The 27,332-nt window shown below is 40.3% G+C and overlaps 1 protein-coding gene across 1 annotated transcript in view; it reads right to left on the bottom strand.

The window, feature by feature from the left end:
• The window catches only part of LOC149267387 (small RNA degrading nuclease 1-like), a 190,409-nt gene that overhangs the window by 87,518 nt on the left and 75,559 nt on the right, over window positions 1-27,332 (bottom strand). The window contains exon 4 of the mRNA XM_089411429.1: window positions 12,572-12,640. Within this exon, the coding sequence (XP_089267555.1) occupies window positions 12,572-12,640 (69 nt within the window). The remainder of the gene's footprint in view (window positions 1-12,571; window positions 12,641-27,332) is intronic.

Here is a 27,332-nt window from a genome sequence, read left to right on the forward strand (position 1 = left end):
TCTCCGCATCATTAACACATATGGTCCTTGCCAACAGAGGGAAAGCTTTTGGAGACAGTTCCTCAGCAGAAGTCTGATGTCTCTGGATCGCATCATACTGGGAGGTGACCTGAATTTTTCACTAGGGTTCAGGGAATCATGGGGCTCGATGGCGCAGGTGGACTCCATCACAGATTTCATGAGGAGCATTTTGGAGCAATATGACTTCATTGACATCCCAATGCAGAACCCCCTACCAACGTGGAGAAACAGAAGGGTGGGAGCTGCGGCACTGGCTCGCAGACTTGATCGATTTCTGCTGAAAGGCCCTCTGATCCAACAGCTACACCACTACAAACAATGGGTGGGATCTGGTGGCATATCGGATCATTCCCCAATCTTAATGGAGATCCTGGGCCCTCATCCAAAGCCTAAAGCCCCATTTAAGTTCAATCACCTCTGGCTAGTGGATCAAAGCTTCTCCAATCTAGTCACAGACTTCTGGAAAGCACATCCCATCGATAGAGAATCCTCGATGGCAAGGGGCTTTGTCAAAAATCTGACCGAGCTCAAGCACATTGTGATCAATTGGGCCAAAGCAAAGAAGACAAGAGAGGATGCACAGTTAAATATGGTGGAAGAAGAATTAAAAACCCTACTGGACGAGCGAAATATGGGATTCGGTTCCCTTGAAGACAAGGCCCGCCTGGTAGAATTGGAAAATCAAAAGAATAATATTCTCAAGCTCAGGGAGGAATCGCTCAGACTGCGGAGCAGGGCTACGTGGCTTAAGGCTGGGGATGAGAATACAAGATTCTTTCATAATTTCGCTAAAGGAAGAAAAGTGGCAAATACCATTTGGAACCTCCCCCTCCCGGGAGGAGGATTGGCGGATTCCTTTAACAAACTCTCTCAACTCGGCACTGCACATTTCAGAGGTTTATACAAGAGTCCAGCTGGATCAAACCTGGCTGAAATCATCAATGTAGCCACTCACTTCCCCAGATTTGTAAATGATGAGGACATTGGAGCTCTCACTGACCCAGTCACTATGGAAGAACTGGAGAGCACTATCAAGTGGTTTCAAAAGGAAAAGAGTCCTGGGCCGGATGGCTGGACCATTGAGTTTTACACTGCCTTTTTCGACATCATTGGAGGAGACATCCTGAAGGTGGTTGAGGAGAGTAGAATATCGGGCCGTCTCTATGATGCTATAAACTCCACTTTCATTGCCCTCATCCCTAAATCGGATTCCCCTTCCTCCTTTGACGACTTCCGCCCCATATCATTGTGCAATGTCCTCTACAAAATCATCTCTAAAATCATTGCCAACAGGATCCGACCCATACTGTCTAAGCATATTGCTCCTCAACAATTTGCTTTTTTGGAGGATAGACAGATTCACGAAGCCATTGGAACTGCCCAAGAAGCAATACACTCCATTTGGACAAAACGCCTCAAGTGTATTCTCCTCAAGATTGACCTATCTAAGGCTTTTGACCGAGTCAGTTGGCTCTTTATTAAGATGATCCTCATCCATTTGGGTTTTCCCCTCCCTCTCATCAATTGGATTATGGCATGCATCACATCTCCCACCTATAGCATTTTGATCAATGGAGCTGCCTCACATTTCTTCCACTCCGAAAGAGGACTGCGACAGGGCTGCCCTCTATCGCCTCTCCTTTTCCTCTTGGTGATGGAAGCTTTAAGTCGATTAATCATCTCTGCTAAAAGGGAAGGAACTATCAGGGGCCTTAAAATTACAGATGAATGCTTCCTCACTCATCTCCTGTTCGTAGATGATGTTCTTATCTTATTAGATGGCAGCATTCAGGATACCACTACCTTCAATCGGATCTTAAGGCTTTTCACACATGCTACAGGGATGGAGGTCAATCGGTCGAAATCTACCATCACTTTGGTTGGCACTTCAGTCAATGAATCTTATACAGCAAGTCAAGCCTTCCCATATACCACTCAACCACTGGACAGGGGGCTAAAATATCTCGGATACTGGTTAAAGCCCACCAGCCAAAAGATAGCAGACTGGGTTTGGCTCGTTACAAAAGTAGAAAAAAGGTTATCTTGCTGGAGCTATAGATATCTCTCCAGGGCTGGAAGATTAACCTTGATCAAATCAGTCTTGGAAGCAACGCCGGTCTTCTGGATGGCGCTCGCCTGGATCCCACGGAATATCTTGTCAAAGCTACAGCAACTATGCAATAGATACTTATGGGCAGGTAATCAAGACAAGCGCACCTTCGCCTGGATTGGTTGGAATAAGATAGCCTTGCCAAAGAAGTGGGGCGGTTGGGGGTTAAAGGAGCTTCCCACCTTTGCAAATGCTCTGGCAGCTAAAATGGGCTGGGCGTTGCTGACAACTCAAAGCTTATGGACCTATATCACCTACCACAAATATATCTGGCCTCTCAACATAATGGAATGGGTTAGACTCCCATCATGGAGCAAAACTGGCATATCCTCTATTTGGAAGGCTCTTCTACACTCTCTGCCGCTCATTAGGAACAATTTGGTTTGGCGTATCAAGAGTGGAAACAGAGCTCGTATCGGACTAGACCCTTGGAGTGGCAGTGGTGGGAGACATCTGCTCCCTCAAGAACTGGTGGAATACCTTACAGCACATGATATAAAAGTGATTGCACAGATTGCGAATCAAAAACATGTTGAAATTTGGTACCGGAGGACAAGTGGTTCCCTTAGGCTTTGATCTTTGGCCTAGGGAAAAGTGTCCAAAAGAATTTAATTTTTCTCCTAAAGTGACTTTATAATTTTATAAAGTTAAATCTAATTTAAAAGTGACTTTAAGTGATAAAGTTATTAAGTCTAATTTTAAAGTGACTTTTATAAAGTCAATGAAAAATTAGAAAGGAAAAGTGACTTTGGAAATAAATGACTAAGTGGGTCTTTATTAAAGTGGGATGAATTAAAAAATAGAAAGTGAGATTTAAATGAGCATTTAATCTCAACCATTGATCTAAATCTATTTCAACCATTGGATTTAGAGATCACCCAAAAGTCACTTGGATCACCCAAAAGTCACTTGGAGTTATATTAAAGGAGGAAAAGGTCATTCATTCTTTCATGAGCAGATTGGGAGAAGGAGAGCAAGAGAGCAAGAGAGATTTCTGAGCAGGAAGGAGAAGGAGACAGCAGCTTGGCACACATTCCAAGGCAGCAGTTGAGCAGATTTGTACAGCTGATTCAGCACATAGTGAAAGGCAGATTTTTGCACAAACATCGAGGAGCAGTTTGCTGATTTTTCTGCACACAAAACGGAGGTCGTACAGCATTTATTGTTGTCCTGTTTGCTGTAATTTCCAGATTGCTGTGAGGCACGGGAAAGGAGATAAGTTGTAAATTTGCTTGCTGATTTTTTGCTAAATAATTCTCACTGTAAAAAGGCAATTTTCAGAAATAAAGAAGAGCTCTCAAACTGGTTTTCCCCAAGAGTTGTAAGGGGTTTTTCCAGGGTCAAGTTGACCAAAAATATCAGTGTTTTAATGTGTTTTAATGGCTGTTTTTAATTGCTGATTTTTATTTCTGCAATTTCCAGCATTCTGAAAATTTTCCAGAATTTGTGTTTTCAGCCATATTTATTTTTTTCAGTCTGTTAAATGTATGGTTATGGGAATGGGCATTTAACTACATGGGAGAAATAAGGTGAAACTGAAAACCGGGGTGGGAAAACAGAAATTTTTTACATGATATCAGAGCTTGAGTGCTGAAGGGCAGTTTGGGACAGCAAAAGGAAAAATTACAGTTGCTGATTTTTCACTCAGAAAATTCCAGCAAGCTGATTTTTTCATAAACAGAAGTTTTATCTTTACTACAGCAGTGCTATTTTTCAGTTTTAGGACAGCAGGATGTCATTGGGATTGAGGGTGGAGGATAGGCTGGATGGGCATATAAATTACAGCGTTTGGAAGGAGAGAATGCAGAGTATCTTTGAGGAGGCAGAAGTCTGGGATATCATGGTGCATACCGCAAAGAACCCTGTTGTTGTGCCCACTGATGTTACTCAGTTGGCTGAGTATAAAAAGAAGAACAATAAGAGTAAGAGGCTGATTCTAGACGGAATCAAAGACCATTGCATTCCTCATGTGAGAGGAAAGAGCAATGCCCATGAGATGTGAACAGCATTGTCCAATCTCTACCAGAGTACCAATGAGAACCGGAAGATGGTCCTGAAGGAGAAGCTGAAGAACATTAAGATGGGGAATGATAGTGCAGCTGGATATCTCACAAAGATTACCAATGTGAGAGATGAGTTGGCAGCGATTGGAGAGGCCATTCCATCCACTGAGTTGGTGTGTATTGCAGTGAATGGCCTCCCCCGTTCATGGTTGAACTTTGCTGATGGGGTTTGTGCACGTGAGACCCTTCCCACATGGGAGAGATTTTGGGATGATTGTATTCAGACAGAGATCAGGAAAGGACAGCTTGGGGCAGCCAAGCCAGTTGAGCAGGATGAGGACGTAGCACTGGTGGCAGGAGGCAAGAAAGGCAAAGGGAAGAAGCAGGCTTCCACAAGCAGTGGTGGGGGCAAAGGCAAAGGTAAAGGTAAACAGGGTAACTCACAGAAGGACTATTCCAAGGTGAAGTGTTGGAATTGTCAAAAGATGGGACACTATGCAGTTGTGTGTCCGGAGAAGAAGAAGAAGAAGGGGAAGAACCAGGACGTGGCAGCTTCAGCAGAGATTGAGGACTTTGCTGGTCGTTTTGACCGAGAGTTTGCGTTCACTACGTGTGAGTCCTCTAGTACAGGATCACCTGCCACACAGGTTCAGAGGGAGCATGCTTTTCCCTCGATTAGCGGAGCATCTTCAGGTATCTGGTATGTGGACAGTGGGGCTTCACGTCACATGACAGGAGTCCGGGAGTACTTCTCAGAGCTTTCAGAGAGTGGCACTGATATTGAGGTAGTACTCGGTGATGACAGAGTTGTTAGAGCAGTCGGGGTGGGGACAGTGACATTTCAGAGGGAGTCCAAACCTCCCTTGAAGGTGTCAGAGGTTCTTTATGTGCCAGGGATGAGGAAGAACCTCATATCCGTCTCAGCTTTGGAGGACAGAGGATATGAGGTACTGTTCAGGGGAGGACAGGTGTTGATGTATCCCAGGGACGCTCCAGCTGATTCAGCTAGAGTGATAGGTGTACGCCATGCAAAGGTGTACAAGTTTGCATTCCAGCCCCTTTTGGCATTGAGCAGTAGTACCGACAGCAGAGCTAGCAGTTCTGAGCTGTGTGAGATTTGGCACCGCAGGATGGGACACATGTATCATGGAGCCTTGAGGACATTGCGGGAGATCACTACAGGTGTGCCAGATTTCAGTACTGATCACTTTGATACTTGCAGAGGTTGTGTGATGGGCAAGTTTGCCAAATCCCCTTTTCCCAGCAGTGACAGCAGAGCGACGGGGATACTTGATTTGATTCATTCCGATGTGAGCGGTCGGATGTCTCATGTTTCCTTGAGTGGATATGAGTACTATGTTTTATTCATTGATGATCACTCTAGGAGGACCTGGATTTATTTTTTGAAGACCAAGAGTGAGGTCTTCAAGCGGTTTCAGGAGTTCAGAGCTCTTGTGGAGACTCAGACAGGTCGAAAGATCAAGTCCTTGAGGTCGGACAATGGAGGAGAGTACACCCTTGGAGAGTTTGTTGACTATTGTGCGGAGGCAGGCATTAGGAGGGAGTTCACTGTTCCTTACAACCCCCAGCAGAACGGGGTTGCGGAGAGGAAGAACAGATCCATCATAGAGGCTGCCAAAGCCATGATACATGATCAGGGGTTGCCATTGTTCTTGTGGGCAGAGGCCTGCAACACAGCTGTTTACTTGCAGAACAGGAGTCTGCATCGTGCTTTGGGGCACATGACTCCGGAGGAGGCTTTCTCTGGGAAGAAGCCTGATATTGGTCATCTTCATATCTTTGGATGCATTACATACTCCTATATACCCAAAGAGAAGAGGACCAAACTAGAGCCCACCGCAGAGAAGGGTATCTTTGTGGGCTACAGTGAGACCTCAAAGGCCTTTCGGATTTACATTCCTGCACAGAGGAGAGTTGTTGTCAGACGGGATGTGAAGTTCGAGGAGGACAGGGCCTTTAGGAGGTCACGGGAGTTAGAGTATCTGGATCAGCCAGACCCTCAGCAGCAGTTGAGTCAGTCGCAAGGATCCAGTGGGCAGGGATCAGGAGGATCCGGAGGTACATCTATGAGGATGTCAGGTCCATCAGTGAGCAGTGGCTCGCCGAGCCAGAGGGGTGGTGCTCCGGGCAGCATGCAGAGCAGTTCACAGAGCAGTTCACTAGGGAGTCCACTGATGGACAGTTCACACGGTACCTCAGCTTCTACAGGTTCAGGTGCAGGCAGGAGGACAGCAGACAGACAGTCAGGAGTTCAGGCTACTGATGGTGATGAGGAGGAGGAGTTTCATTCTCCTATGGGAGAAGCATGCTCAGGGAAGAGGAAGCCCAAGTGGCTTCAGGACACCTTGAGAGATGCCACATCTGTTGCTGAGCCGAAGAGGCCGGTCAGAGAGAGTAGACCACCTGAGAGGTTCTGTAGCTATATGGCGATGGTTACCAGCATCCTTGACTCTGAGCCTTCTAGCTATGAGGAGGCAGCTAGCCAGCAGATCTGGAGAGAGGCCATGCAGGAGGAGTATTCTTCTATCATGAAGAATGATGTTTGGGAGGTGGTGCCGAGGCCTGAGGGCAAATCCATGGTTACTTCCAGATGGATTTACAAGGTAAAGCATGCTGCAGATGGCAGCATTGAGAAATTCAAAGCGAGGTTTGTGGCTAGAGGGTTCTCCCAGGTAGAGGGAGTTGATTATGAGGAGACCTTCGCTCCCGTGGCTCGATATACTTCGATCCGCTCCATTATATCGATAGCAGCAGAGATGGGTTGGAAGATCCACCAGATGGATGTGAAGACTGCATTTCTCAATGGCTTCATACAGGAGGAGGTGTACATTGAGCAGCCACAGGGCTTTGAGGTGCATGGGAAGGAGTCCCATGTGTGCAGATTGAAGAAGGCCCTTTATGGCCTGAAGCAAGCTCCCAGAGCTTGGTACTCCAGGATAGATGCATACTTGCAGGGGATGGGTTTCACAAAGAGTGAGGCAGATCCAAACCTTTACTTTATTGTGATTGGTGAGGAGCCTCTCATTCTGGTGTTGTATGTGGATGATTTGATCATTACAGGTGCAGAGAGACTCATAGAGCACTGCAAGAGAGATCTTGCGGCGGAGTTTGAGATGAAGGACATCGGCTTGATGCATTACTTTTTGGGTTTGGAGGTGTGGCAGGAGGAGGGGCATTTCTTCTTGGGGCAGGGGAAGTATATTGTGGACATCCTTAGCAGATTCCACATGGAGGATTGTAGACCCATGTCGACACCGATGATCACCAACTGGAAGAAGCTTCATGCTTCGGATTCCGAGTTGGTGGATCCCACATTGTACAGGCAACTGATTGGTTCCTTGATGTATTTGGTCAACACTAGACCAGATATCTGTTTTGCAGTCAACACGATGAGTCAGTTTATGTGTGAGCCTAGGAAGGTTCACTGGGTGGCTGCAAAACACATTTTGCGGTACTTGCAGGGGACAGTGGATTATGGTCTGGACTACAGGCAGGGAGATGGAGTGAGATTGGCAGGATACACTGATTCTGATTGGGCAGGTTGTGCTTCTGATAGGAAGAGCACTTCAGGGTGTTGTTTTGGGTTGGGTTCAGCAGTAGTGTCATGGTTCAGCCGGAAGCCGCAGTCAGTAGCACTGAGTTCAGCGGAAGCAGAGTATATGGCAGCCAGTCTAGCTAGTTGTGAGGCTATCTGGCTTCGCAAGATGTTGTTTGGCTTATTTGGTCAGCCGTTGAGACCTTCAGTGATTTACTGTGATAATCAGAGTTGCATTAAACTCACGGAGAATCCAGTATTTCATGACAGGTCAAAGCATATCGGGATCAGATATCATTTCATCGGAGACTATGTTCAGAAGGGAGCTGTGAAGCTTGAGTATATTTCCACTGATGAGCAGGTTGCAGATATCCTTACCAAAGCCTTACCACGGGGCAAGCATGTCTACTTTAGAGACAAGATGGGTGTGGTGAGGAACACCTTCCTCGGTAAGAGGGAGTGTTGAAATTTGGTACCGGAGGACAGGTGGTTCCCTTAGGCTTTGATCTTTGGCCTAGGGAAAAGTGTCCAAAAGAATTTTATTTTTCTCCTAAAGTGACTTTATAATTTTATAAAGTTAAATCTAATTTAAAAGTGACTTTAAGTGATAAAGTTATTAAGTCTAATTTTAAAGTGACTTTTATAAAGTCAATGAAAAATTAGAAAGGAAAAGTGACTTTGGAAATAAATGACTAAGTGGGTCTTTATTAAAGTGGGATGAATTAAAAAATAGAAAGTGAGATTTAAATGAGCATTTAATCTCAACCATTGATCTAAATCTATTTCAGCCATTGGATTTAGAGATCACCCAAAAGTCACTTGGATCACCCAAAAGTCACTTGGAGTTATATTAAAGGAGGAAAAGGAGGAAAAGGTCATTCATTCTTTCATGAGCAGATTGGGAGAAGGAGAGCAAGAGAGCAAAAGAGATTTCTGAGCAGGAAGGAGAAGGAGACAGCAGCTTGGCACACATTCCAAGACAGCAGTTGAGCAGATTTGTACAGCTGATTCAGCACATAGTGAAAGGCAAATTTTTGCACAAACATCGAGGAGCAGTTTGCTGATTTTTCTGCACACAAAACGGAGGTCGTACAGCATTTATTGCTGTCCTGTTTGCTGTAATTTCCAGATTGCTGTGAGGCACGGGAAAGGAGATAAGTTGTAAATTTGCTTGCTAAATAATTCTCACTGTAAAAAGGCAATTTTCAGAAATAAAGAAGAGCTCTCAAACTGGTTTTCCCCAAGAGTTGTAGGGGGTTTTTCCAGGGTCAAGTTGACCAAAAATATCAGTGTTTTAATGTGTTTTAATGGCTGTTTTTAATTGCTGATTTTTATTTCTGCAATTTCCAGCATTCTGAAAAATTTCCAGAATTTGTGTTTTCAGCCATATTTATTTTTTTCAGTCTGTTAAATGTATGGTTATGGGAATGGGCATTTAACTACATGGGAGAAATAAGGTGAAACTGAAAACCGGGGTGGGAAAACAGAAATTTTTACAAAACACTCAGACATATTCCAACAGGCCTGGAAATCTGCTATCCAACTAAATCTCCCACAGAGATGGCACACAGCTTGGCGAGAATATTGTGCAGCCCTGATGGAATCCCACATCAGAATCATTGAGGGGTCAGATGAACTTGTTTGGCACCAGGCCGAAAGTGGGATTTACACACCTAAGGAAGGCTATATCCAGCTTATTGATCAGAAGAAACCAGAAGTTTTAGACAGTTGGTGGCAGAATATATGGAAACTTTCAGCTTCGCCACGTTCAAAGCTCTTTACCTGGTGCATCTTGAGGAACAAAATCCCCACGGGAGAACATCTAATGCGCAGAGCTCATTATGGACCGTCGAGATGCGTTCTGTGCAAAACCGCCTCTGAATCTACAGAGCATCTATTCTTGAGATGCAGTACCGTCCAAAGCATTTGGAAAAATATAAAGAACTTCACACACTATTCCGGTGATTGGAATGGAACTGATCTCATCAACGCCTGGATTGAATGGGATAAAAGACATAAAGGTTCGAAGACTGTAAATCTACCCATTATTGTAAACTGGTCCATCTGGAAAGCTAGGAACCGAATGATCTTTGAAGACAAGCTCATTCACTGGCCTTTATTCGAGGCTGGTATCATCTCTGCGTTTAGAGAGCTCCCGGACCCGCCTCCCCCAAAAATCCGGCGGCCAAATCCTCCCCCTATCATTGATCAGGGTACTCCTTGGGCATTTTTTGACGGAGCCGCAAATGTGCAAAGCTGTGGGGGCGGTTTCATTTTACACATAACAGATCAACATCTCTACAAAATAAAAGCGGGATTGGGGGCTGGATCAAATAATTATGCTGAGCTTATCACTTTGCGCCATCTACTTCATTTTGCATTAAGCCATCACTGCACTAGCATCAACATATTCGGGGATTCACAAATTATCATAAATTGGTTCAATGACATTTCCACATGTCACATGCACACACTCAGCATCATACTAAATGAAGTTCTTGAGCTCAAAGCGGCATTTAACAATATTACTGTTTCTCACATCTACAGGGAACATAACAAAGATGCTGATAAACTGTCCAAGGAGGCCGCGTTGATGGACCAAGGCGTTTGGGAGATCACGGAGATTCTGGACCAGCAGGAACAAAAATTTTATCATCGCCCTTATATAGACCCGGGATACCCTACAGCGGGTCTTCATTCTACTTAAAAAGAACATACAGGAATATGGCAGCAGCATTATTTTGATAGCTCTTTTTTGTAACAGACTGATGGATGCCGAAAAGGCTATAATTTTATAAACAGCTCTAACAGTAATACCCTGCGTGGTATAACCGAACAGCAAAATCTAGAAATTTTTGTAAAATGTACAGATGTACAGAGACTATGGCATATGCGAAAGGCATCTACATATGTAATTTTTCATATTAATGAAATATTACGGATTTTTCCAGTGGGAAAAAAAAAACAAGAGGCCAATTTGAAAATTAAATTAACTTACTAATCTGAAAATTAAATTAACTTTACTGATCTGAAAATTAAATGTACAAAACAGGCACTAGATGTAAATCAATCCACCCTATTGAATGCAGAAACTTGGCGCAACAAGATAGATTTTCCAAAGGAATGTAACATGAATCAATGGAAAATCCGCAAAGACATCTAGGGTTTTAGGGCTGAAAACTATGGTGTAAGCCGTAGAAATTGCAGATCTACGTAAACAGAAAGGAAAAAATGGATTTGATCATCATTAATGATTAGACTATTGCCTAGTTTATTGATTGGTCATATGGACTCAACTAAGGCTCATTTGGAGAAGTTGTAGGTGAACTAAAAAAGTACTTAGGGTTGACAACCTCAAAACCTATCAAATCATTTTAGTGGCCTAACAAGTTTCAAGATTGTCAAGGTGAAGATCCTCACTCTAAACCTTCCAATAGTAGTAATACAGTTGATGTATAAATATAAATGTAAATAAATAATTAATAATTAATGAAGAGACACCTTAATGAAAGGACATTATTCAAATGTCACAAAGAAGTCTAGCTGCCTTATCAATCAAGAAGTTTTCAACCCAACAAGAGAAGACCACCAAAGGTGTTTTGCTAAACCCATGTGCCACAGCCCACAACTAATAAAATGGAGACAGGAACTAGGGTTGGAAAACCAAAACCAAACCAAAAAACAAACTCAGTTACATGACATATACATTGGATCTAGCAGGCATGTGGCTGGCTCCCAGGCATCTCGAATCAAAGAGTTGATCATATTCTCTGATGAGATACTATATTATTATTTTTATTATCCAATTTTAAGGTCACAGCCAAGCCAGACACCAAATTGATGTATGAGGCCCCCTTGTTTGTGGGGCAAGGATCCCACCTCCGCGCGGTGATTTTGACTGCTAAGTCTACGAAGGCATACATACTCTACCCCCCCCGGTTTGAACCTGTAACCTCTTAGGAGGAAACACATGCTCTTAACCATTAGGCCCACTCAAGCTGTATTATAGAAATTATTATATTCAGCCATATCATTAACAATAACAATAATAATGTCAGAGTCAGAGACACTACCGCAATCTTTGCCTCTGATATCAACTATCTTACCTACAGCCTTTAGAAATACCAACCACTATTGATCACTCGCTAACCAATATCCTTGTCAAAAAAGAGAGTAAATTGGCAAATTAAGCATCATGGATTCTGGAAGCATAAGCAAATACTTTTCTTCACAGATAAATTACAGTATAGAACAAATGCAGAGTTTGAGATGAAATTGCTATATTTCGCTTAAAGAAACCATATGAAAATCAGATGAAGTGATGAATTTTGTATTCCATTGACAAAGTGATGGAAATAAATCACCACTCAAAAGTCAAAACTGATAAAACAAAAAATATTGCATTTCAAAAAAATTCAAGCATGCCTCGACAATTTTTGAACATTAATGCACTACATGATAAATGTTGAAAATTAACACTATCTGCTAAAAAATATTGGAAATCTTATTGTGCACAGCCTGATGTGTCTTGAATGCTTATATGTCGGAAATCTTCCTTTGTACAACCCGATGTATCTTGGATGTTTCCTCGACTAGTATATAGTATTATAGTTGTTGGGGAAAATTACAAGACTTAAACATTGCAAATGTTTTAATTCTGTAAGACCACTCTAGAAAGGCAATTTAGGTGACTTAAAAAAAATCCGTTGCAGTATGACTTTTGCTTACACTGATCAAAAAATTACAATAGTGAAAGAATACGGAAAACTCAAAACAAAATGGCGGTAGCAAGTTACTCAAAGTAGCATATAACAAACCTATATTAAGTTTCTCTTCCCATTATACAATTAAAAATGGAAAAGAAAAGTTAGTGAAACAAACCTCATGATAGGAAGGAAATGAGTATAGCCTTTCAGATTTTGGGTGTTTATAAGTTAGACGTACCAACTCCTGCTCTGCCACATTGATTGCGAGAATCAGATATAAAGGATATCAAAGCACTCCCAAGCATTCAATATGCCACAAAACAGCCATACAGAGTTGCAACCGAAATATTCCAAGAATAAAGAGAGAAGACAAAATAGTATACTTGTAGTCACTGTCACATTACTTAGATTTGTTGCTTTTCAAAACCAGCAAATGTATGTATGGAAAAGAAAGTAGAAATACCACAATGCTGAATGTTTAGTATAAGCACTACAATTTGGTTTAATTTATTAACTAACAAACTGACGTTTTAATAAGTATGTACCACAGAAAGTGTTCTTCAAGCTTGAAGGAAATCTTTGCAAAAGCTGAAAATTAGATCAAAATGCCAAATATATATAGTCTTGATAAATGCTGTATAGTGGAATTCAGAATGGCTGCAATCTGCTGAACCATTTCCTTGTAAATCTTTATTTAGCATGAGTAACTGGTAATCATCCACTGGTACAGTGTTATCACTATCTTTTCCAGGTAGCCTGGTCACCACATGTCTACAACTATAGCATCAGCAAAATACTATTAAGGATCCTTACTACCTATTTGGAGACGTAATATGCTATTCGTTGTATTTGAAATTGGGCATGCTCTTCACATCATAGTTTATAAAACCAGCCGATTTGAACCAATAACTGGTCAAACTGACCGGTCAGATAGGCCTGGGTAATGAACCAATAGAAAAGCCCATTTGAGGGCCAGTTAGTACTGGTTAGGTACTGTTGCTGCAAAATCTAGCAGGCCTTGTGAGGGCTCACAAAGCAAGGGCCAGACCCAATGGCAACAATGAGGAAGAATTGCCACTGTTACCTCAGCAATCTTCCTCCTGTTGTTTAGTAGAATTTCACCACAAGGGAGGCTTCTCTGTATACACCTATAAGGATATTCTATTTAGAGCACTCATCGTGATATAAATAGACTAGGGAAATATAACTTAAATATGGAATAGGCTCAACTCTTCTTTATAATGGAACAAAAGATTCTAACCCTAAATTGGCTAAAGACTACTACAAGCTAGGGTTATTGATATACAATGATAAAGGAGAAACTAGACATATAGAGGTTAAAGAAAGGGTTTACTTATTGATAAGATCAACAAAGCAACAGGGTAAACTCTCAAATAGGCTTCAAGTTGAACATTGGCTAGAGATTAGGGTTTCTAATAGTTTGGGAAGGATGACATCAGCCCTATTTACCAATGTTGTGAACATCGCAATTGGGATTAAATCGGAAAAAATAATAAAAATCGGCAAAAAAATCAGTAAAAATAGGCAAATACAAAAATATTCATTTTTTTTCAATTTTTTTAATATGTAAAGCATCCACAACATAAAATAAATGCACTGACACATAAATATGAAAAGAGAACTAATATATAAGATGTGTAATATCATGTCAAGGGCTACATCACACATAACAGTGAATCATATCTTGAATATTAAGTCAAGTGTCCCAACTCAGCCTCAAAATATCAACAAAAAATATAATAATGTATCATATATCATGAGTCATAATGTCATATACAATGAAATGAATCAAGGACTACATCACACATAACAGTGAATCATGTCCTGAATACTAAGACAAGAGTCCCAACTCGGCTTCAAAATATCAATAAAAAATATAATAATGTATCTCATATCATGAGTCATAATGTCATATACAATGAAATGAACCAAATAACTAATACTACTGATTTCATCTACCCCTCTTGTAAGAAAATGTAACAAGTTTTCCCTCTAGATGAAGAAGGCAGTGGGGCTGGTAGTGGACTTTGTTGTGCTCTAGAATTTGAACAACTAGGAGCTATATGAGGTAGACCACATCCTCCTCCTCCTCCTCCTCCTCTACCCCCTCCACTACCTCCTGCTCTAACCAATCAGGGGTTGACTCCATGATAGGCCTCTCGGCCTCAACCCTCCATGCAGCAACGGTGTCAATCCCATCTAATGAGATGGCCTCCACATCAAGTGTCCACTCAAGTTGCGTCACCCACAATCAAAGATTGTAGTAGACGTAGACCATGTCATTAAGTTGTTGGGACTCCAACATGTACAAGGGCCATAAATTAATAAATTACAAATAATAAATTAATAATTATAAAAAAAATTATTATTTAATGAATTCAAAAAATTAATTGGAATATTTTAATTTAATGCGCTTCTTGGTGTGTATTTTTTCAAATACACTCCAATTACGCTCGCATCCTGGGGAGCTACATGTTTGGTTGAGCACTCGAATGGAAAGCCTTTGAAGATTGGGTACTCTGAAAGCCTTTGAAGATTGTGCTCTAGAATTTGAACAACTAGGAGCTATATGAGGTAGACCACATCCTCCTCCTCCTCCTCTACCCCCTCCACTACCTCCTGCTCTAACCAATCAGGGGTTGACTCCATGATAGGCCTCTCGGCCTCAACCCTCCATGCAGCAACGGTGTCAATCCCATCTAATGAGATGGCCTCCACATCAAGTGTCCACTCAAGTTGCGTCACCCACAATCAAAGATTGTAGTAGACGTAGACCATGTCATTAAGTTGTTGGGACTCCAACATGTACAAGGGTCATAAATTAATAAATTACAAATAATAAATTAATAATTATAAAAAAAATTATTATTTAATGAATTCAAAAAATTAATTGGAATATTTTAATTTAATGCGCTTCTTGGTGTGTATTTTTTCAAATACACTCCAATTACGCTCGCATCCTGGGGAGATACATGTTTGGTTGAGCACTCGAATGGAAAGCCTTTGAAGATTGGGTACTCTGCCAGCGTAGCTTCTCCACCATGCATCTACAACAAGTAAAATAAATATAATAAAAAATAAATAAATAAAAATGAAAGTTGAAGCAAAGCATGAACTTGAAGAGACAATGAATTTTGAAACAAACTAAAACTTACCTGGTATTTTAGTCTTCCTATCATGGATAGCCATGTCAAAGCTGAGCCACCAACCATCATGTACATCTCCATTTCTTTGGAGATTTTTGCATGTTCTACTGGAGATGGCACTATCTTCTGAACACAAGTGAAGATTCCATCCATGACCTCAGGATCAAAATAAGAAACCATCAGAGTAAGAAAACGTGGGGTTCAGGTAGATCCCTGCAGCATGAATGGGACAATGAAGTGTGTCGTTCCATCGCTCATCAATCACTTTCCATATGAGTTGTTGCTTCTCAAACCCCTCATCTCCCTTATTATCATAGTAGATGTGAATAGATTTTTTGGCCCTATCCATAGCCTCATACAAGTAGCCCATTGCGGGTTTGTCTCCATCAACTAATCGAAGAACCTTTACCAAAGGTTCAATAATGCTACACACCTCCAGCACTCCCACCCAAAACCTGTGTTGCACGGGTACCCGCACCCGGGGGTGGGGTTCTCGAACCCGTCCCGGGTTCCCGCACCCAAGTACCGGATTCAGGTATGGGTTCTTCCCAGACGAACCCAGAAGAACCGGGTTCTTCCATGAAGAACCGGGTTCTTCAAAAAAAAAATTGGGTTCTTTTCCTTTAACGGGTTCTTGGGTTCTTGGGTTTTTCGGGTGCTTGGGTTCTTGGGTTCTTCGGGTTCTTCGTGTGCTTGGGTTCTTGGGTTCTTCAGGTTCTTCGAGTTGGGTTCTTTGGGTTCTTCATAAAAAAACTATATTAAAAATTTAATTTTCAAATATTATTTTTTTTATTGAAATTTAAAAAATGATATGCCATAAACGAATGATATGCCATAGAATATAGAATATATGCCATAAACGAATGATATCATTTTTGGAGTCATTGATGGTCATTGGTCTGGATTTTCCTTCAGAGATGGTTGTAAGGTCTTCTGAATGTTTCTCAAGGACATTTTCTGCCATCATTTCCAAAGATTACAGTTTCCAAAGACTATCTTTGTTCACATGCCTTAGCATTGCTCTGTGGGCATGACGTGCTGCTCAAGGGCAATGAATCATTGTAAAAATTTATCAATGGTGATAAGTTTTTCAAAACTTATGAGCGACACAGTATTTTGAAATCATATATGATTATGATATCTCAATATAAAAGGGGAACATTATGGGTGTACAATCCCACAAGCAGAATATCATATCATATTGGTTGTAGCTTTGTGGAAATATTTAATAAGGTGATGACCATAGTTGGAAAAAAAAGGGTAGCTGTTTGCACATTCATGAGTCCCTTCCTACCGCAGGAGACTCTTATGATCAGTCTCTCCATTAGTCTTATGCTATAAATTTATAAAAACAATTTCAAAACTTATGCCCAAGGTTTGTTAGAGTCTCAATGTAAATTATGAATCTCCTGTATTTGTGGATCTTCAATGCCTTTAATATTATATGGCATCGAAACCAGAACTGGAAAAGAGACCTCTTACTCTGTAATTTGAGCCTGTAGATTCTTGTAAATCAATTTGGAATGAATTTATGAAACATTCATTCCGGAGCCAAATAAGTTAATAACAATCAAATTATAAACTGTAAATTCACACATACAGGTTCAGACATTTTCGGTCAAATAGAAAGTAGGATTGAGACCAGCCATAAGCTGTAATCAGCTGATGCTGTTAAATGGCGAAGGGCTATTTTGGAAAATGGCTAAATTAAGTATCAAAATCTGCCAATTTCTCTCAGCATTCTGATAACATCGTGTTAAGATTAAAACAAGGAAAATATGCCTAAAAGAATAAGCGTGTTTTGTGGAAGGGTAAGGCTGCCACTGTTTTAACTTTTTGGGATTGCTTTACCACAGAGCACACCATGCATGGGGCAGGTGGTGATTAGACATCAAGAAAAGTCTAGACCACTATCAGGTTGAGAAGAATCTCCTATGAAAAAATTGTGTTTTTATATGGGAGAGACTAAACATGTTTAAATGATTATCATTAAAGTTTTCTTGTTTAAAGTTGAAAAAATATACAAATTCAAATTTAATATATATTATTAATTATAAATTTATAATTTATAAAATATAATTATTAAAATTTAATATTATTATATTACCCGACGAACCCACGCACCCTGTTTCCAAAAATGTTGTCCCCGTCCCCGTCCCTGTTCCCGCACCCACGTTTCCTGGCAACATAGCCCAAAACCTTTCCTGGTATGAAACTAACCTAAATATGGCATCTCCCTCTGGTTTGCGGCTATATGACAAAACACGTCAACCCTCTGAAAGAAACATTCTCTTCAGATCCCACATAGAATTCAGGAGGGATTTATGAGATGTGAAACTAGTGGCAAACCGTGTAATGGCAAGGCGCACCAAATCGTTGTTGTTGGTGAAAGTTATCATCAAATAAAGCACAGATGCATGATTATATATAAATTTTGTAATGTTTCTTGATGATTCAAAAATATCCTTGACAAAAGGAATTTTTCCTATGTCCTCCAACATCAAATCAATGCAGTGTGCAGCACAAGGTGTCCAAAATAAGTTAGGATGCCTATCCACAAGCATCTTGCCAACAGCAACATAATTTGCAGCATTGTCCATTATGACTTGGACAACATGTTGTGGACCCAACTCTTGAATGAACATGTCCAACAAATCACATAATAATCGTGCATCTTTGATATGTGCAAATGCATCAACAGATTTCATAAACATTGTCCCCTTGGGACAATTAACCAAGAATTTAATAAGGCTTCTACCATTTGATCGGTCCAACCATCTGACATCATAGCGCATCCTATGTGTGCCCATGATCCCCTAAACTCCTCCAATCTCTTCGTGCAATCAACCTTTTCATTCTGAAGAATGTGCCCTCTAAAGTCATCATATGAAGGGGCTTTGTACCCTTGGCCAACAATAGCAATAACATCATTCATGAGTTGGAAAAATGGGTTGTTCCTGGCAATGCTCAAAGAAATATCACTCCAAAGAAGAACCTTGCCCAAAAACTTGTCAACTTCTTCTTTCCCTTTTTTTTAAGAACTGACGTGATAGATGGTTATGCACCAGGTGTGGTTCTAGGAACAAAAAAATGATGAGGTAGTTATGGGTTTGGGTGTAGATGTTGATGGTGAAGAAGAACTAGTACCACTCTCACGGTCAACTCGCAATCCTGTCACTCCACCCCCTGCCATTTGACTCTTCAGAGCTGCCTTCAACAGTTTGGTTACCTCTATTTCTTCCAATGATTTGAGGGCTCTTCGAAGGATTTCTAGATTTGTATTTGAGCAAGGCCCTACCTCATGTCCAGGAATTTGTGCAAGGTGGACCTTCAATCTGTATACCCCCCCATCATATGATGCCCACAGAACTTGAAAGTCAAATTTGATCTATCAAACCCTCCGTCAAGTTCACCAAATTCCCACAGAGGGTCCAATTTCCTTGGCATGTTTGTAACTTTGTTGAATCTCGAGTTTTAATGTAAGATTGAATTTTGAAGTTTGAACCTAGGACACAAGAAGAATTGCAAATTAAACAAATGAAACTAAAATTCACATACAACATTTTGAATTTTTGACAACAACAACAAAAAACCTCAACTCAATGCAACAATAATGGCAAACAAAACACATTCAAACCGAAACAAAAATCATGGAAAAAAACTAGGGCACAAAAAGAAATTAAACAAATAAAACTAACAATCAAGATTTTGCATTTTTTACCAAAAAAACCCCTCCACTAAATGCAACAGAAATGACAAAAAAAACACATTCAAATCAAAGCAAAAATGATGGAAAATACATGGGTGATAGAAACCAAAAGACAAAAAAGAAAAAAACAAAAACAATTGGGCCAAATTTGATGCCCATACCTGACAACCACGCTCTGTTGAAGAAACTTGGTCCAAACTTGAATTTGTTTTGCTAGGGATGCTAGATTCCTTCACTTTTCTCCTCTCTTGCCATTGTAGATGAGTTATCCTCCTCATTATCTTTCTTTTTTTTTGATATCTAGTGGAATCGGCAATGGCGGTGGTATCGTACTCGCATTACACGGGGTCGAATCCCATCGGCTGCCACTATAACCGCCAGGAGGAACCGTCCAACCCGTAAGAACGGCCCTCAGGTTAAGACGAGACTTGAACTCGTGACCTGCACAGCGGCACGAACGACATAACAGACCGTCCGCTGGCCAGGAGACCAAACCCCTGCGAGCAAAGGTGAGCGGGCTTGGCCCAGGCAAGTCACTCCTCGCAACTAGTCAACGCCCTCGCTCAGGTTTGAGCACAAGACCTCATCGTCTTTACGAGTCCAACTTTACCAACCAGCGGCCTCCGCCGACCTTAAAGATGAGCGGGCTTGGCCTAGGAAAGTCACTCCTCGCGACTAATCAACGCCCTCGCTCAGGGTTGAGCACAAGACCTCACTGTCTTTACAAGTCCGACTTTACCAACCAGCCGCCTTCGCTGACCTTTCCTCCTCCTTATCTTTCACTCTTGCCTTCTGTTTGCAAAATGAACCAAAAAAAAAATCTGAATTTACCTTTAAAAACTCGTTGTTGCCGCGGCCCACGATTTTCATTGGTCGACTCACAATTTTTTGCTTAAAAAATCGCAATAAAATCGTGATTTTTTCAAATTGAAAAAATCGCCAATTTTATCGACCGATTAAATCGCCTCCTCGAAAAAAGAGCGATTTTTTGACAAAAAATCGCGATAGCATTGCAATGTTCACAACACTGCTATTTACGAAATTTTCACCGCAATCAAAACTAGATTTTGCATTTAAAAGGTTTTACAGACTAAAAACTTGAAATTTCATCCACAAACACCTACAAGCAAATGTTATGAATATAATTTATATAAAAATAATATAAATATAAATAAATAAATAAAAATCATAATAATAGATTACCTAATGAAGAGGCATATCCCTAAGGAAATGACTGTTAATAAAGGGGCACCTTCTTAGGTATATAAGTGGGCCCTCATTTGTAACAATTCCATCATCTCATATATTATGTACATTTCTTATATAATATATTATTGTCCTATCATGGATATTTATAACATTTGGTATCAGAGTTGTTCGATCCGCTGGCCACTTAATCGTTGCACAGAGCCAATTTGATCTTGTCTTTGGCCATCAACTCTCCGTCAACTTCGTTGTCGTTGTGATCGAAGCGTTTCACTACATAGTTTTCGAGATTCTCCATTTTGTCGTCTGGCACTTGGGCAATAGAGGAAAAAAGTAAAGAAATAAGTAAGAAAATATATATATATATATATAGAGAGAGAGAGAGATAAGTGTTGCGAAAATCATGATTAAATCGCGATTTTTTTCGCATGGCAATTTAATCGGCCGATGTTATCAGCGCCTTTTTCCAAAATGAAAAAATCACAATAAAATCATAAAAATTGCCCAAAATTGTAAAAATCGTGAAAAAATCGCCAAGATTTTTCCAAAATGAAAAATTTGCGATAAAATAGTATAAAGTACCAAAAAAATTGTCAAAAATTTGTGGTTGCTTTAAATACTAAAAAAAAGAATATTTTTGTTTTTCTTGGTAGATGTTTTGCTGATTTTTACAATTTTTTATTTTATCGAACCCTCGGTGATTTTATCCCGATCGCGATTTTCACAACAATGATCTATATATATAGGAAAAAAAATCTATATATATATATATATAGATATATATATTAAAGTAAAAAAAAAAAATTTTAAAAACAAAACAACGACTTACCAGTAGCTACCACAGCCATCGCTGACACCGTAGCCTAGTTGCATTCGCCACCGCTAGCCTGCACCACTACTTATGCACAATTCCATAGACCGCATCCACCCTCCGCCATCAATTCATTTATTATCAACCAACTATTGTCCAATAGCCCCATTCCGTCCACTCTACTCGAGCCACAACCGCCATCCCGTCTGTTCTGCTTGAACCATAGCTGGCAATATACCAACGAATCACCCTGTCGTTGTGCAACCACTAGCCTATTGTCCTCCCAATTCTACTCAACCACCATCCTTTATTATACATTTAGTGGTGTCAGCAAAGTCGACCCATCGTTCAACCATTGCCATTTCCTACCCGATTACAGCCACTCTTGATATTAGCCGCATTTGGACTATTGCGCTACACAATATCTATAAAACTCAAGTATCGTGTAAATCGAGCGCTGAGGTAATTGTGACAAAACCGTCGTATTGCCACCATTGAACTATCCGTTTTTCAACTACCAAAACAGTATGAATCGTTGCCATCATGCTAGCAACTAAAACACCATACATACCATCCACCAGAGCCCTGCTCGAATCCATACAATTGAAAATTAAGATTGACGTTGATAAAATTGACGAGAAACAATGTGACCATTTTTGGAAGCAATTATTATTATTATTGAAATTCATATTAAGGTTAACAATCAAAATCAAAGAGCCTCGATCAATATTCACTAAAGAGAAGGGAATCAAAACCCGCAGTATATAGGATATTAAATTATAAATATAAATATAAAATAAATCGACCAGAAAAGGAGTACCAAAGAATAAAAAAGTTAGCTAAATAATCATATAAAGGAAGTTTTATATAGTTAAAAAAAATGCCAAATGGATATTTTTAGAAAAAAGAGTATTATTATTAAATTAATATATATATATATATAGATATGAAAGTTAAATATAAAAGAAAAGGTGTTGAGTGTTGATAAATCAATGTTAGTAGTAATTAGGGTTTGATTCCTCTTCTTTGATAATTACTTGTGAATTATGTTGACTTCTTTTACTTCTTTATTATATTATGTTTCATCAAGCAATTACCAACTTATGCGTATATGAAGGTCACAAGAACAAGAGACACAAGATGTAGGTGAACAGCAAGGGCAAAACCCCTATAAGGGAAAAACCCAGTCAAAACTCTTCCTTCAGTAGATTCAAAGACAAGATGAGATAGTCCAAGACTCCTTTGACCTAGACACAAACTTACCCCAATCACCAAATCGTCCCTTCCTTCTTCTTCAAGTTATGTTTTTCCAGTAGCAACTTCGACTTAGAATTTTGACCTCGCAGCAGCAGAATTTCGGCCTCCCCAACAGTAGAACTTCGACCCCAGCAACAGAACTTCAACCTGCAGTAGAATCCAAAATTTCGGCCCCAGCAATAGCCTAGTAACTTTGCATGTGTGAGAGAAAGATGGCCCAAAACATCGACTTCATCTTCTCCTTCAATCTTCTTCCTTCTCTTGGAATTTCGCACCTTTTTTTACCTCTCTTTCTTGTGTATCGAACTTGTTGAGTGAGTGAGCAAATGGATCGAACAGCCTGTCTATATATAGCCTTTTCTGTGGGTCAAATTACCCTAATGTAGGCCGACTTGGTGTGGAGGTGTCAAATGACCTATTTGACTCAAAAATAATTCTTTTTACATGATACAAAAGCCCAAGAAGGGTCTAATAAAATTTACAACGACTCTATTGACTCAATATAAAACCTAGAAGCCTGTAATGGAGGCTTTGACCTATAAACATGATGACCCAATTATGAAACTCATGCTTTAATAAGTCATTATAAAATTTCTTTTGACAAATAAATTACATTATACAATTATGAAAACCGAACCTAGTTACATTCTTCAAAATTGAGTATGTTGTCATTGATGTAAAAGCGGGTGCAGGATATCGTCATTAATGTCCTCCATATGTTGGTAGGGATGGATGAGATGATGCATTGATGAAACCCTAGCTCTAGGGTTTGGATCCCTTGGATGATGATCATACCCCACATTTGCCCCGCACTTATTGATTGTGTTCGTCATGATTCTCAGCATGAGATCATTCCATACTGATGGAGCTCATCATGCCATTGCCAGTGGTATGTGGAGCGTCTTGTGGGTCCTCCCAGATCAGGAGATATGCCCAGCTGAAGATCAGTCCCCCACGCTGCAAAGGTTGAATCCCCGCATTTTTTGAGGATTTTGAAGATGCAAATCACTAAATTTGCCTTGGAGACCCTGACATTGGATTCTCAATGTCATGCTGATTTCAATGATATGTGGAGCGCTTCGTGGGTCCTCACAAATTGAGAGATATGTTGAAGCAAACAATCTTAACTGAATATATATATTTATATATATATATATATATATATAACTGATTGATGAATTTTACAAAGAAGGCCCCTGGCCTAAATATGATCGTAGGTGCCTTTTCTAGAAGGGGCATGATCTTTTGATCGTGCCCCTCTTCCTAAATTAACCATAATTACATTTACTTAATTTCTTACATAACATTCCCTTCCTCTCAAAAGGATACTTTATCCTCAGAGCTTACGTAACGACGGGTGTTGTTGACGAAACGCTTTTCTCTCCCAAGAGGTTTCTTCTTCTAGTAACTTCTTCCACTTAATGAGATATTCTTTAATTACGCGTGATCACAATTTCTGTTCTCTAATGGTAATGATTCCTTCTAGTTCTAAAATGATCTTCCCATCATCATTTAATGTCGGAAGTGTTGTCTATGTCGCTTGGTGTTTGCCAAGTGCTTTTTTAAGGAAAGATATATGGAAGACGTTGTGGACAAGGCTTTTATCAAAAAGGCTTTAGTTGTATCCTATTTGGTTGATCTTTTTGTTAATCTGGTACAATCCATAGAAAGTTGGCGCCAATTTCTTTTTTCCCTTCTGTTTTAAAGACAATTCCTTGTAGGGCTGGAGTTTAACAAATACCCACTCTCCAACCTCAAATTCTCTCTCTGTTCTATTTCGGTCAACCTACTGCTTAATGTGATTTCTTGCAATATTTATATTTTCCTTTAGTGCTCGGAAGACTTATTGGTTTTCTTCTAACTGATCTTTAATTGCAGGAAATTTTGTCTTGATAATGGTAAATTCCTTCCATTTAGGAGGCTCATAACTGTACAGAGCTTGAAATGAGGTCATTTTCGTTGGAGTGTGATAAGTGGAATTATACCACCATTTGGCGAGGTATAACCATTGAGCCCATTTATTTTGTTTGTTCGTTGCATAACAGCGAAGGTAAGCTTCTAAACATTTATTGACAACTTATGTTTGATTGTCTATTTGAGGGTGGTATGTTGAACTCATATTGAGGTATGTTCCGATATGTTTGAAAATTTCCTTCCAAAAATTCCCCTTAAATTTGGCATCTCTATCGCTAACAATGACCTTGGGAAACCCATGCAGCTTGTAGACATTCTTGAGAAATATCTTAGCGATTTGTTTTGTTGAGTTAGATTTCTTCATTCTTATGAAGTATGCATACTTGGTGAGTATGTCGACTATTACGAGGATTTTGTCTTTTCCATCCGACACAGGTAACCCTTCGATAAAGTCCATCGATATTTCTTCCCACTTTTGGTTTGGAATTTTTAAGGGATGGAGCAATCCGGGGGGATAATGTTCTTGTTGATAGTGAATCATGGAACTCCTTGAGAACCTAGGATTTATCTTTGTAATTTGGGCTTAGGTAAATTCTTCCTTTACACTACAAAATATTGTTTTTCCATTCGAATTTTGAACTTTCAAGAGGATTATTAATTATAGCATATGTTTTTGGATCTTTTGCATACTCACTTCGAATTTCATTTAAGCCATTCTAGAACTATAACTGAGATTGCAAGCACTGATGATTCTTCATCTTTCCTGGATAGAGCATATTGTAAGAATTTACAGGGTAAGTTCCTCAGAAAGAACACCAAAAGGACGCCGCTCACAACCAGATCACAGATCAATACACCAGTATTTTTGACGTGGTTAAAACCCTCAAAGAGGGAAACAGTCCACGGCCTGAGCCAACGCGGCCACTTCAGGGAATTTATTAATCAAAGAATGAAAATTTACATAAGCTTCTCTCATGCACGGATTACCCTACAAATGACCCTCCATGCGCTTTAAATAGAATTCATGGACCAATCGGGTGTCAAGCCACGGGTCAAGTGTCGGTAATACCGAGGAGAGAATGAACCGTTGGATCACTACATATCGTGACCGTCAGATTGTAAGTTACAAAATGTACAACGGTAAAGAAACACACTTTACCTAACTCTATACTAGACCAAGTTGTACTTAACTATTTCCTATGTGTCGGAATATCCTAACATCCCCCCTTAAGAACAACTTGGGATAGGATTGAAGGATTTACAAATATGACACAATAGGAGAAGGAAGGAGGCACTAGAGCCTATCCCCCTTTAGTGACAACTTCCTGAACTCCAACCATAAATCGAAGTTTAGTGAACTTCGCCTCTCTGAGAGCCTTTGTGAAGATGTCTGCAACTTGATCATCTGTTGAACAATATTGCACTTCAAAAACATGGTCGTGAATGAGCTTTCTGATGAAGTGCATGTGAAGTTCAATGTGTTTGTTGCGCTAATGTTGAACTGGATCTTTGCATAGCTGAATGGCACTTTGATTATCACACCAAAGTGTAGTCGGATGCTGCTGTTGAAAGCCATATTTTTTCAGGATCTGACGAAGCCACAAGGCTTCCTTACTAGCTTCTACGGCACCACGATACTCTGCTTCTGCTGATGAAAGAGAAATGGCACCCTGTTTCTTGCAAGCCCATGTAATAGGTCCTGAACCAAGAGTGAACACATAACCAGCAGTAGACTTCTGATCATCAGGGTCACCAGCCCAATCGGAATCAGTGAAACCAACCACTAGAGGAGCTGCTTCGGCACTGTAATGAATCCCAAACTGAACTGTACCTCGAACATAACGAAGTATTCTTTTAGCTGCTTTCCAATGACTTTCACGGGGGTTTTGCATGAACGGAGCAACAAGGCCAACAGCAAAGGAAAGGTCAGGACGAGTATGAGTTAAATACAAGAGTTTTCCTACAAGTTGACGGTATGATGTAGCATCAACTTCAGGAGAAGTACAAGTGACTGAAAGTTTGACTCCAGACTGAAAGGGAGAAGGGGCTGGCTTACAGCCTTCCATGTGAAAATGACGTAGAATATCACAAGCATACTTTGACTGGGAAAGGGAAATACCCTCCTTGGATTGCAAGACTTGAAGACCGAGAAAATAGTGTAAGTGTCCTAAGTCTGTCATGTCAAATTTCCTTTTGAGGCTAGACTTCACATGGTTTATAAGGTTGGGATCACTACCAGTAAGGATAAGATCATCAACATAAAGAACAAGGATGATAAGAGAGTTGCCCACTTTCTTGGTGTAGACAGTATTGTCAGAATGACACCTAGAAAAGCCAGATTCTAAAAGAAAGCTATCCATTTTGGCATACCAAGCCCGAGGAGCTTGCTTGAGACCATAAAGGGATTTCTTAAGTCGACAAACAAGGCTGGAGTCTGTTTGTATGAAACCAATGGGTTGTTCCATATAGATTTCTTCATGCAAGTCCCCATGCAAGAAGGCAGATTTAACATCCATCTGATGGACTTCCCATTTGAAAGAGGCAGCAAGGGAAAGAACAAGGCGGATAGAGTTCATTTTGGCAACAGGGGAGAAGGTTTCAGTGTAGTCAATGCCTTCAACCTGTGAAAAGCCCTTAGCAACAAGACGAGCTTTATGTTTATCAACTTTCCCATCTGGTCCATACTTGGTTCTGTAAACCCATTTGCATCTAACAAGTTTTCGTCCCTTTGGTAAAGGAACAAGATCCCATGTATCATTTGCCAATAATGAATGATATTCTTCATTCATAGCTGCTTCCCAATCTGGATGGCCTGAAGCTTCTGCAAAGGTGTCAGGATCATAATTTACTGGAGCTTGAGCCAGTAAAGAAG

The sequence above is a fragment of the Pinus tabuliformis genome, chromosome 6, assembly GCF_031772625.1.
Source record: "Pinus tabuliformis cultivar Carrire ecotype Pingquan chromosome 6, CPIR1, whole genome shotgun sequence".
NCBI classification, from domain to species: Eukaryota; Viridiplantae; Streptophyta; class Pinopsida; order Pinales; family Pinaceae; genus Pinus; species Pinus tabuliformis.